Raw genomic sequence first — 13,686 nt, 5'->3', positions numbered from 1 at the left:
CCTCCTTTCACTAAATTAGAGGACTGCCTTGCTCCCCCTGCTTTCAGGATAACCCTGAGGGAGGGACAGAGCTGGCTGGGCTGCTGGTGTGATCCTTGGAGTAGTTTGGCAACGGGAAAACAGACAGTAATGGCAGATGTATGAGAGAACAGGGAGCATTTATTCAGCTCAGAGAGAAAAAGGAAACTGCCAGAAATCTGATGGGACAGGGAATACACAACTGTGTTATGAATATAGCTGAAGAAGAAAAATGGGCATACAGGTAAGGGAGAACGAGAGAGAAAAATAAAACACTGATTTATGTTTTTTTTATTTTTTCTACTTATTTCTTTTTTTTTTTCTCTTTCATGGGGCCCCTGCAGCTCCTTCTCCTCTCTGCTGACTGCAGCTAGTGCTATCTTGCCTTCAGAAATTAGCGTGCACAGACACACACGCGCAACGCTCGGTACCTCCCAGAGTTCTGACATGGCCCTGGGCCTGTTGCTGCTGAGCTGCAGCGGCAGACACTGGGCATTGGAAATTTAAGTCGGGGCGTAGGAGAAATTAGGCGAGGAGGCAAGGAAATGGGATGTTGACTTGAACTGGCCCTGGGGGCAGCTGAGAGTCTCCCTGTGCAGCTCCGTTGGCTGCCTGACAGTTTGATGGAGCGAGTGGAGGCTTCCCCGCGGCCCGAGCTGCCGTCTCTAACACTGATATAGCTCAGTGAGGAACAGATTGAGCCTCCAGGCATTGCTCTGTACTGCTACCCCCCTTCTCTCTGACTCTTTCTCGCTCTGTACTACTGCTACTAACTCTCTCTCCTTTGCTAATCCTGTGAAGCCAACAGAGACATGTGCACACAATATATGTGCATATACATATGAGCTACTGTGGATGTTCGCATGAAATAAAATACTACACGCATGCAAATACTTATATGCATGCGGACACTTTGATACACAGGCATAACAGCAATCCCCACAGAGAACTTGGCTCTCACTCTCTCCGTCTCCTCTCTACGACAGTAATGTGATGAGCACTACAGATGCTGTTTACTGAGCTCTGGCTGACACACAGGGGGAAGGAGGAGGAGAGGGAGGGTGGGATGGAGGAAGAGGCAGAAGGAGGTAGAGTCAGGGGGCTGGCAGGCCACAGCCATAATGAAAAGAATCTGGCGGCAGCCCACTGTGTGCTGGTCATGAGAAGCATGTGCCGCCGGGGGGCTCTACTGCTAATTTCAGGGGGCAGCCAAGCATTTCACGCTAGACTTGTCATCGGGCCAGAGGGGGCATTCATACTGGGTGACAGCAAATGCAAGAGGGCGGGTAAAGGGTTCGGCGGGAGGGGGGGAGGCCAAAGAGCGAGGGCGAAACCTTCAGCTCCCTTACGTCCCGTCCCCCCCTCTGCAATGATCAAACGTTATTATAGGCAGGGTACAGAATTACAAATGAGTGTCCTGTGGCAAGAGCTGGAACTAGATTCAACTACTTTCTTTGCTCTGCTCTCTCCTCAGGTAGCCACGAGGGGCACACTTCATCCTCCAACCCCTGCTGTCCAGACAGGATCTGATACCAGTGCTTGCATCTTCCTTGTTAACCTCGCAATAATAATGTGTTCCAAAATCTCCCACTTGCAGACAGATGTACTGTGTGTGCATTGCCCTTGGGCTTTTGCAGTATGGATAAAATCTGATAATGCAGCCAATTAAAACAGTGTTATTTTTCCACAATGCCTGCTATATTCTGACACGCCCACAGACAATAAAGGACCAAATACTAAAAACTCTGATGGACGACAACTGCGTGACCCTAACCCTGCCATGTCATTGATTTTTTTGCCTCGGTTACTTTCTTTCTTGTTTACAGGACAGGTAGTCTCTTAAAAGCTTAATGATTAACAGGCACATGTTTAATTTGAGATACAGACTGGTCTGAGGATTCAGCGTGCACTTTCTCTCACGAGTCACTCAGATAAAGAAAATCAGACGGGGGAGAACTCGCTGTCAACCCGACCAGTGCATCTAAGATCCTACGAGATCGATGTGAGGGAGGCAGAGAGATGTCGAGTGAGAGCAGGAGCTACCAGCTAAGGAGTTGATACTAACAGCTGGCAGCCTACCCACCTAAAAAGGGATGACTGAGTCTAGTCTGGAGAATCAAGCAAGAAAGCCAGGATGAAAGGAGAAGTGCGAGAGATGGAGTCACTAATAAAAGATGGGTGGGTGATGGTAGATGAGTGGATGCGGGACGGGTTGGGGAGGGGGGATTTTGAAACAAGCTGTCACATGAGAAAGAAAGAAAGGGAAACAGAAAAAAGTAAGACAGAGGAATCTAGACTGGAGGAGGAGAGAGGAAAGAAGGAGGCAGCCACATTGCACACTTCAGGCTGTGAATAATTTAGAGGAGCACTGGGGAGACGAGACGAAGATGAACACAAAACACTGGCAGCGTTTGACCTAGAGCTCCAGCTACATCAGTGCACATCACAGAGCGGAGAGCTCTCTCTTCCTCCCTCCCTCCCTCTTTCTCTTTTCCCCTCTTTTGCTCTTCATCTGCCTCCCTCTGTGTCAGGGAGGAAACAGCTGTACACTATTCTTGTTTCGCCTCACATTCTATGAAAGTCAACAGAATGGCTGACAACTCAGTTTCATAAGGATCTCTCTCTCTCCCTACTTGCTCTGGGCATGTCAGAAGAGTCAGAAGAGCCTTGCATATAAAGGATGGATGTGCATCCAGGCTATACGTAGCTGGATGCATGTCTGTCTGCAGATGCCCCTGGCATACAAAGGAGTAATGATGCTATTACATTTGCACAGATTTGTGGGATAAAAGCTTCAACTGCAGTTTTAGCCACCTCACTGCCCAAATGTTTTGTTGCAATTTTGTAATTTACGTTGTTTTGTGCTTTACATGTGCTAAAACTGTTATTTAGCAGTAATAATTTCTTTCGCAAATCTTTAACTCTCGCCATTTTAAATGGGATGATTTTGGTCTAATATCTTTGTTAATTGGACATTTTTGGGGTTAACAAGTGATCACATTATAATTTAGAACTAGGAGAATGTGCTGTCTAAAGTTGGCAGAACGAGAAAGTAAGAATCAGCTGATTAGTCGTGTACTTTCAGCTATGAAAATGTATGAATGCATGAACTGCGCTTGGCAGATTTTCGCTATAACAGGAAACTAAATAAAAAGCTGTGAATCTCAAAACTCCAACATGAATTTTCTGTTCATTACTGTTGTTTTAAATACATTTCTAACTGTCATTACATAAACACAATCTATGTCGGGATCAGTGCTGCGAGGAACAAGGACCGGAAACTCATCTTAAGCCAGCAGTAAATAACAGCTTCAAGATTGGAGGTTAAACAGAGATTTCTAACGCCACCTTTGTCGAGGTGCCATACATCACCTCATCTGCTAATGTGTGTGTCTGTGTGTGTCTGTGTGTGTATGATGAAAGGAACACTGGGCATCTGCGGTGGGAGTGGCCGTTGGGCGGACAGAGGGTGATGTGATCAACCCAAAAGGGAGGGGCAATTTATTACTGTAATTAAGGAGCAGTGAGATTAGAGAGGCTGGGTTTGAACATGCATATATACATATAATACATGTCTTCATTTGAAAAAAAAAAAAAGATAACATGAGATGAGCAAAAACAAAAGGTCTAAAGATGGCAACCAAATAAAACATGAACTAAATCGGTTCCCTCTGCTTATTTTCTCCCTCCCTCCCTCCCTCCCTCCCTCCTATGCCCTCTCACTCCCTCTCTCACTGTCTCTTGCTCAGTCTGTGTGTTTGATATTAATGGGACGTCCCTTGTTTGTAAATGTGCCAAGTTGTGTGCACCACTGCAGGCTGTCTATTATAGCAGGCCTCTGGGGCAGCTATTCCATATGGCGTCACATATGGTACTCAGCAGCATCAATTAATGTTGTTATAATACTGATTTTTATGAGCCGGGGTTTAAATCCTTTCCTATTTTTTCCCTAACCCACGCTCCCCTTGTGTTCTCTTCCTAGCATCGCTGTTTCTTTCATTTGTCAAACTGCTTCTCTGCCATACCTCAAACCTTTGACAATCTGACTTCTGAAGACTATCGAGAATACGAAAAGTTTTCTATGCCAAATAAGCTCCTACCAGCTCTGCTGAATGCTGCTCAAAGACCTTGAACACGTCTTTGTTCCTTCTGTGCTGCAGAACTAAACTATTGCCAATGTGTCAGTATCGTCTTTGAAGCTCAGAATTCGATCAGTAATAACACGGAAAACATGAAAGCTACAAAAACAAGAATTAGACGGGAATTACAGTGTGAAAACCAACTTACATTTGCATCTGTAACCAGACAACGCATTTACAGGAAATAAAGTAGTTTTGGTCACATTAAACTAGCATCAGGGACTATTAATGTGTTAAATTAGGTCTGTATTTATGCACAAAGCGATAGGCAGATGAATGTAAGAGCAGAATCTGAGGGGCCCTTTTGTTTCCTGGTGCCTTTGGTGGCGGATCTGACAGGAAGGGAACACGAGTGTAGCAAAAAGCCTCGCTTAAAAAGCTCCCAGCCACACCAGCCTTGTCAGCGACGCCACAATTAGAGGCTAGATCACTGGCGCTTCCCAGCCAGAAACATCTCACTACCACTCCTCAATGGAGCTCTTTCGTTTGAGGAACACACTCAAAGCAGGATTTTAAAACGGTTCGGATGGCTAATCACTCTCAGGATGAAAGGCCCTGGCGTGTTCGTTTGTCTCAGCATGGGGAGCTTCCCTTGCCGTTTCTCTGTCTCTGATTCTGATTGTTTTTGTTCATTTCTTTTGCAGCAGGCAGGCGAGGCAGGCGAGCTGGCAGGCAGCGCTGTTTGAAGGTGCAGTCAGACCCAAGTGCAGGCCTGATGCTTTGTAGTGATATTTCCAGCAGCACAATCTCATTACTTTTTGACGTGGCAGATGCATGCAGGGGCGGATTGTCATTTCACGCTGTCAAAAGTTCCATGAGGAAACGGAGACAGGAATGGAACTTCAATGACCTGCATGCCTTTGGCTCATCAAGACTGAATATATTAAACCAAATAAGACAGATGAAGCCCCATGAACCAGATACTTAAAGATGCTTTGTAAACTTAATGTCCACTCCCAGGAGTCTTGAGGGAATCGCTTTCCTGATCTATATCTTTGTAATCAGAACTGTTTCAAAGCCTCACAAAACCTGTTACTGTGCATTTGAGGAAGCCTAATTAAATACTGTGTACTGAACTGCACAAACACTCAGCTACATATGTATATGTGCCGCCTAAGATAAACAGTGCTTTGTGTCTTAAAAGGAAAACTCCTGAGGGCTGCATTCCACACCTCGCAGAAAAGTTTTCACATGGGACAATCACTGGCATCTCCCCTTTAAAAAGAAACGGAGGATGTCCCTTGGAGTTGATTTCACACGGACTTCTTTCAGAACAGAAGGAAAACTCGCGCTGTTCAAGAAGCTGCCAGGCGCTGATTGAAGCGCCTGGTTACCATGCAGACCTCGGCCTGTTGCTGGGGTGACTGTCCCAAAGTGCTTTCCTGGGTAATTTTCGAGGTCACTGGTTTGAGCACGCCTATGTGGTGCAGATGGGCCCACCCACATTCAAGACCCAGCAGGAGCTCTTTCATTAGGCCCAGTGAATGGCCTCATTCATCCCCTTCACCTCAATTGGTCACGCTGCATCTCTCCAGAGGGCCCAGGACAAACTTTTCTCTCATTCCACTTGCTGATCTTCCACGCACCACCCACCTTAGTCATGCTTCACTTTTGTTCAGGAGCATGTGGTGGCAGGCCTCATCTTTGGCCTCAAACTACCTTAGATGGAGTGAAGGTGGTATATAACTGACATTACTAAGTTTATCCTACAGAATGGCTCAGAAAAGCCCAGACGGATGCTACCGATAGAGTTTACTGTGGATCAGAGACATTTTTAAGGTGCAGGTCTTTGTACAGATCTTCATGACTTATCCCGGAACCATGTTCTTTCTCAGTGCTGAAACAAATGCTGCAGCAGGCTCAATTTATCTCTAACTTGCTGCCCTTTCCACTGAATGCAGCTGCAGTGCTTCGCCATAGTAGAGGGTCCTCTATGCCCTGTCTCTTTTTGACCATCAAGTGAGTCTCAGGTCTAGCCTAGCGAGAAGTGACTAATTGTCTTGAGTTGTTAGTGTGCCTGGAATGAGATACACTTCACTTGGTGACAGGATGCACAATAATTTGGTTTCTCCCTTCCTCCCCTCCCTCTCTTTCTCCTTCTTGCAGCAGATTTAGCCCCCCCTGCTTCTCAAGCTACTGAGCTGTAAAATTGAATGGACAGCAGGCAGTATACAGAATGAGACCTGGCATCATGGACGCACTAACCTTGAGGAGGGCCACTGCTGCATGCTGCACCTAAAGAGATGGAGACAGAGCGTCAGCCATGTTGGACTGAGAAAGGTTAAAATGAGGAGGGAGGAAAGGCCAAATGCAGAGAGAAAGGTGGACCTGTGCTAAAGCAACAACACAACAGCTTAGCAAAGCAGGTCTTCATCGGCATGAGGATGGATATACACTCAGAAAGACACCAGTGACTCAACCACAGAAAGACACACATTTTATGAAAACAGTTCATCTTCAAAAGCGCGTTCCCCAGCAGTTTTAACAAAAACTCGTCCTGGTAATGAAATCAACTTGTAGCTACTCTTGGAACAAATCTGAGCAATCAATTAATATGAATCACAAATTCACTGGCTGTGGCTTAGATGTGAACAAATGGAGCCCCAGTCCCTTACAGATGATATTAGTGCTCTGAGCTGCTCTCTCCACGAGAGATTAAGCAGGTTTGTACTCTCCCTGGCGGGCAGCACTCCCCCCTCCAGGGTGCTGCACTATCATTTGCAGGAAAATTACTTCAGTAATGAAGAATCCAGGCCCATAAATCCTCATGGCCTCACCTTCCTTCGCCGCCCAAGTCTTGCTGAACAGCTAGTAAAAATTCCCTTTAAAAAATTCATAGTGCAATTTTGCTCAAATCCCTCCCAGCAAGCACAATTATGGAACTTTCATCTCAATTGATTTATGTCCTGGGCGAAGGGGGGGGGGCAGAACTCGGTGTAGGCTGGGGAAGAGGGTCTGGTTGGAGGGTGGGAAGTGGTAAATCACTGTTTTTAAAAGGGAAGGTGTACGGCCTTTTGTCAATTTCAGTGCATGCGTGCTGTGCAGGTGACAGAGAAGCGTATGAATAAGGGGAGGAGGAAGAGGGAAGAGAACATCTGACGGGTCTGAACGCAGAAGTGAAATGGCAAAAAGGAGGGGGCTGCGGCTGGGAGTGGGGGCGGTTAGTGAGATGGGGGCGAAAGGAGCGGTATTCCACTTGATTAATAACACTAATCAAATTATACAGTGTTCCACTGTGCCCTGAAATCTGGGGCCATAATGTCCTCTAATGGTGAGGTTCATGGAGCTAAACTTCAGAGGGAAAACACAGCGCTGACTGCTGCATGCCTTAATGAAGGCAGTAAAACATCCATTTCCAGAAGCCATGAAATGAAAGGCAAGATTGTAGATGTGCACCCAGTGGCTCCCCCACTGCAAAAAAAGAGAAGGCTGTTAACACAAAAGACGGTGCTGGGGCGAGTGAGACAGACAGACAGACAGAAAGAAGGAGAGCTGCAAGGCCTTAAAAAGAGAAATGACAAGATAATCATATAAATGAAGACATTTAAAGGGCAAGAGCACCAAGAGTAAGCGGGTATATATAAAGTAAAGGGATGATGAAGTGAGGATAAAAAGACAGATTGGTAGATACTCTTTGTGCGTTCTCTTCTGGCATGAAGACAATCATCTGGGTCTGCTGATTATGGATGAGCCAGGCTGCTTTACTATGTCTGTTATACTTAGTGCTGCTGACAGCGACCACAATTCATCACTATTTAGTTGCTGATGCACCTAACCACAGCATCCTCCCTCTCATCTATCTCACTACTACTCCATTAGAGAATCCCTCCGTCCACCCAGGCATGTATTGTGTTGATCCACCTATCCATCTGAATGTCCAGTCGTCCATCCATCCATGGGTACATTTGTCTACTCGTTCAACCTGCCATTCATCTGTATGTCCATTCATGCTTTCTTTCATTCATTCATCCCTCCCTCCACCCATTATCCATCCATCCATCTATCCATTCATCTTCTTCGTCATTTGTCTGCTGACGATCCAGTCATCTGTCAATCTATCCAGTCTGGGTCAATAGAACGAGCTCAGCGTCAGTTAGTTGCTCCAGACAAAAGTCGACTTCTCATTTCTTGGCATTATGCAGCACTAAGCCAGCAGATCTCCGCTGGCAGTTCCACACTTGTATATCTGACATTAATATCTAAGCAACATGCAGAAATCACTAGGCACTGTGTGGGTGTGAAGTCCAGCAGAAAATTCCTGCTGCATTATAACAAAGTGAAACTCAAACACACTTAGATTTATACAAAAGCATTATGTTTTGCATTTAATCTACTAAATTGCGCATGCTACCAACAATCAAATCAGGCTTTGCATCTTGAGTAAAGTAAACACTGCTCGTTGTCCTTGGGGCAAAAAAATCATCTGGAGAGCAAGGGGGGAAAAAAACAACAAAGATGAGAAAACACAGATTGCTATTGTTATTATTATCATAATTACAGCTGTGCTTATCATGCGAGCAGCCTCAATCAGGATGAAATACAGTTTCATTTGATGAAGCTTCCTGTTTTGACTGGCTTGAGTTTGGGAGCCACACACTTGGCTGGCGTGCCAAAAACTCAATCAGGCGCAATTACATAGCCATCAGATAGAAATGTAATTGATTTGAAGGCTGACATGAGATATAACTACATTACAGTGGAGGCACAGTGGGGAGGATCCTTGGGGACAGGGCCTACGGGGAGCTCATTACCACCAAGCTTTGAATTATTGAGTGCTAAGGCAGTGACATTGAGGAATAGAGGCGGGCGATTGGCTGTAACAGCTCGACAAGTGTTTATCTCAACTTAGAGCAACCTAAGTTGTCAGTCCATGTAAGAATATTGCAAAGGAAGAAGTTGCAATGGTTTGGAGTTAATGAGAGCATATCACGTGACGTCTGCTATTTCCATTCTGAGTATTTGTAACGAGTACAAGAAAAGGCACAAATACACTGTAAAGTCATGTTTGGGCGTCACTTCTATACTAGTAACATGTGCTGGGTCACATATTTGGTGCTTTACGCACTTCTTATTTTGTGGAAACACTGCATATCATTTTCAATGTTGGCTTAGGATGTTACCTTTTAAAATTTACATTCACTTATGCTACAGCAGATTTTTCTCATTTGGTTTCTGTTTCTGTTAATGTGGTTGTTTGTGAGCTTGCTATGTTCAGTTCCCCATTCGCCCTGCAGGTGGTATTTATCCTTCAAGCTCAGGTCCTCTGTCAGAGGCCTGGGAGTGCAGTATCTTTGCTGGTCCTGGAACTGCACCTCTGGACAGAGATCTAGGATATAATTCCTGGATCTGCTGGAGCCACTCGCCCAGTTTGGGGGTCACCCGCCCGAATGCTCCGATTACCACTGGGACCACTGTTGCCATCACCCTCCACATCTTTTTGAGCTTCTTGTGTTCCTTCTTCCTGATCACTCTGTATAGCTGCATCTATCACTACTTTTCCTCTGCTTGTCCACCACTACTATGTTCAGTTATTTAGCCATTACCAGTTTGTCTGTCTGTATCTAGAAGAGCTACAGGATTACAGCTTGACTATATGATGATGATAAAAATCCAGGTATATCTTACACACGCGCACACACCTGTATTTTTATTATTTCATCAGAAACCATTTAACCTGCCTTTCTCTTAATGTCACAGACACAAAGAGCTTAAATTAGGTGGAAATCTCCCTTGAGTCAGAAGGGTTGAAGTGGCCCATCTGCCTGACCCTTACCACTAGCCTACGGGTCGTTTCCCATAAGCGCTGAGCGATGAGTGCTGAGAGGATAAAGATATAAGTCACTGTGGAGGGACTCCTTCATCCCCAGGAAGTGGTGACTGCCTACCTCTGGGAGAGTTATGCCCTCAAGGCTACTACCACTGATCTTCCTGTGTCTATCTTATTCTTTCTATCACTCCTCTCTCTCTTCTCACACAGCTCTCCTGTGAGCTTTCTCACAAAAATGAGAACTCAATTAATTCAGGCGAAATGAGGACGAGGGAGGAGGAGGTAGAGGCCTGGGTAGCCCAGAGCGACATTGAATAAGAGAGAGGAAAGCCTAACAGAGCCGTTTGCCGATCTGCGGCCTGGAAACAGCAAACTGAGCATGGGGTGACTGTGCATGTGCGTTAAGTCTTCAGCTGAGTTAATCCTGCGTGCACTTTAAATATGGCTGATGAGAAAATGCTCCTCATTGCTGAGGGAGATGTTGGGTAAATAGACAAGTCACAGGAAGCCAGAGACTGGAAAAAGAGCGCAGCCTGAAAGAGCCCAGGACAGAGGCGACATGATTAAAAGCCTGCTGACATTCGGTGCCCAACAAGTTGTCTGTTGTATGAACGCGATGTTAACTTTAATAACGTTGGTAGCAAACACTGTACACGTGCAGTGCTAAATAGTTGCACTAGATGTTTCAGAAACCTCCAGTCTGTGAAGACTAGGTGAATGGGCTGCATCTATGTCACGTAATGAAGATGTCATGTGACCTATGACCTTGGGATCGAGGGCCTACTGTCAGTGTCACAGATGCAAAGTGCAGCCTTAAAGACATCAATCTTGCATGAGCTTGGTCAACCTGCTTAATGTTACATTAGGGTGCCACGAGCAACCACACAGCTCAGATAATTTTCTCGCAGCCTTGCAGAAAAACTGGCAGAAAACCAGCTCTTAGCCTGGGCTAAGGTTTGAGGTCCCCAGTGGACAGGACACACATAGACACACAGACTGGAACTATATAGAGTTATAAAATACACAATATGAGGAGACAGTACACTACATATGCTAAAAAATAAACCAACACTTGAGTCGCTTTTCTTTTAGTCTAGACTCTTACTTGAAGCACACAACAAAAAACAAAAAGCGAAACAAATAAAAAACAAATGACCCATTTTTACAAAAGTTATGTTCAGTGCAACAGCGTCATAAAAGTAACCGCTTCCCTGTGACAGAGTGTAAATCTCACAGTATTCAGGGATACTTTTATGTTCCATTTTGACTGCAGTACATATATTACAACATTTTATCAGTCCCAGCTCCAGGACAAGGCTAGTAAAACGCGCGAGTCAGACAGTTCCAAATTTTCATATGATAAATACCTTACTAGCGAGAAGCCAGGATGGGCTGTGGCATTTGGTGTTTCCAAGAAAATCAGTATGCCACTAGTACTCGGAGTGATTGAACAGGCTGTAAACAGAAGCAGCAGACTTGCTCGACGCTTTCTGGGAGATACTAATATAGCACTACTTCCAGGAGCTGAACTGTAGGATAGAGGAGGGGTTTTGAAGTTCATGAACTGAGCAGGGAGTGCGAGAGCTCTTAAAATTACCATGTCCCTGTGCACGACCCACTGTCTGCATTTAAGTTCAGAGTAAAAGCACAAGACTGCTGAGCAAAGTACGTCAAGTAAGTCATAAGACACCCTTGGTCAATGGCTGATAGTGTTCCTCGCATTAGCCCAAATTAAAATTAGATCTATCTTTAACAATCTAATAAAAAAATGCCATATGATGACACTTTGCCTCATTTATACTTTCCATCTTCTTCTCCCCCCATACCCTCGAGGAGAATTCATTCTCATTTGTTCATGGTGATTGTGAAAGGACTTTCTTTCTTTTCTTTTTACTCAAGTGGCATGTCAGTATTGTTGCTGTGTGAAAAATGAATCACAGTCAGAGATAATTTTTTCCAGATCTATGTCCAATCAAGACATTTAAGACTTCAGCTGGTCTCGTTGATATTATAGGTCAAATTAGAGCCAATAGGAGCATTAAGTACACAATTTAGGACTTTAGCTGAAGGGATGTGTTTGTGTCTTTACCAACATCAGCTGACGTTGATACTTTATTGAGCCTAAGGTTATTACACTAATAGCTGCACTAATATAAAAAGAAGGTCAGGTTCTTCCATGGCCTGAGTTTAAAGCTTGTTTCTAATGAAGAGAAGTATGGCGCATTTTAGCACTAGGCAAAAAACTCAACATGTGTATTATTTCGCCAAAAATATATCCTGTTTCTTCCCAAGCTCTCGCAGCAAGGCGAACACAGTTCAGATGCATTTTAAAATCTTTAAAATGTCATCTGTTTGATGACTAATTAATTTTTAATTTAAGACGGCGTTTTCACAGAAATGTAACAGGAAGGAGGCCGAGCAGGCAGTGAGAGTTTAAGCTCTGCAGCTACAGCAGTTTCGTTGGTGGTGAGCCGTTGTGAAAATGTGAGAAAAACCACAACCTATGTGCCTATTGTGCAAAGATGTGAAACCACAAGGGTGCCATGAGTTGCTAAAAGAGCAGCTTATCTATATATGGGGTTAAGCCACAGCTCCACACAAACTGAAAGTTAGTTCTGTGAAATACACGTTTAGTTTTCAAGCCTCGGACAGCAGAAAAAACTTGATCTGTGAGGAGAAACGTGAAAAAAAGCCAGACTGGTAACCACACAGCAGCAGGTTACTAAACGATCTATTAAAGACTTTCCTAAAAGTCAAAAATAAAGGGTACCGTTTGGAATAAAGTTGCTTAACCCTCAAAAAGAGTCACAAAGACTTTGTGGAGAAGCTCTGATGCTGCTATGGAGGCACTTGATGTCATAACAACCTGAAGAGATACTTCCTCTCGAAAAAACGAAGCGGCATAACAGACGAGTACGCCGTGTGTCTGACAATGAAGCTTTTAGCCCTATTCTGTGAACGCACCGCTCCATCCCCAGACACATGCACTACTTCTCCTCTGACCTGAACACGAAACCCGGACAAGAAACACTACGCAACAATTTGGTTTTGTTTGTCCCCCTGGGGCCTTCCTGGCTCTCGGAAATCTTACCCTGGCATTCGCCATAATCCCCGGAGAATGAAACCAAGGCCCAGCAGCACAGACAAAGCACCAGGTGATTGTATATCTGTGACAGACCACCGTAGTAGCCTCTAAAAGTGGCCCCCGTGACACCAATAATTTGACGTCCCTTCTCCTGTTCCACGCTTGGCCTCAAGGGGTTGCCCCGTATCGACTTACATCTAGCCAGCTACCTTTGAATAAGAAGAGCTGCATCAGCTTTAACTGACTCAATTGAGAAGAACTGCACACAGTTAATCTGGCTTTTGGCTGGTGCTGGCAGAGTAGATGACATTGGTGTCTGGAGCTGGAGAGTATCAGTTGACCTAGACTAATTATTCATAAGGCCTTGTGATGGCTGCCGCAGTCAGTTCAGACAGGAGCGGCTGAAAGGAAAGCATATACCAATCTGTCTAAGACAGAGCTCAAACAGCTGGGGACCTACAAGAAGCTATGAATGAAAATCTGAAACCTAGAAAGCAAAACGATGTCATTACGAGCAGTCAGCACTCTCTGAGTGATCTTGTGTAGCAGCCGTACAAGATTGTATATGATGAAGTGAAGAATATGACTTAGCAGGGTCACTCATGCATGGCTAATAGGAGAATGATGAATTGCCTTGAATAATAGCACACTCCATATCCTCACAACCAAGAGCAGAC

General features: G+C 44.8%; 1 protein-coding gene across 9 annotated transcripts in view; it reads right to left on the bottom strand.

Moving 5' to 3' along the window:
• The window catches only part of fbrsl1 (fibrosin-like 1), a 275,349-nt gene that overhangs the window by 93,326 nt on the left and 168,337 nt on the right, over positions 1-13,686 (bottom strand). For 8 of the 9 annotated variants that reach the window (XM_005733579.1, XM_005733572.1, XM_005733578.1 and 5 more), the window contains one exon: positions 6,363-6,392. The exons of the other annotated variant lie outside the window; for it this stretch is intronic. In XM_005733579.1, the coding sequence (XP_005733636.1) occupies positions 6,363-6,392 (30 nt within the window). The remainder of the gene's footprint in view (positions 1-6,362; positions 6,393-13,686) is intronic. 9 annotated transcript variants of the gene reach the window in all.

The sequence above is a fragment of the Pundamilia nyererei genome, unplaced genomic scaffold (genome assembly GCF_000239375.1).
Source record: "Pundamilia nyererei isolate P.nyererei 1_Seehausen unplaced genomic scaffold, PunNye1.0 scaffold00053, whole genome shotgun sequence".
Classification (NCBI taxonomy): Eukaryota; Metazoa; Chordata; class Actinopteri; order Cichliformes; family Cichlidae; genus Pundamilia; species Pundamilia nyererei.
The sequence above is the reverse complement of the archived record's forward strand: the minus strand, read 5'-3'. Positions and strand labels throughout refer to the sequence as shown.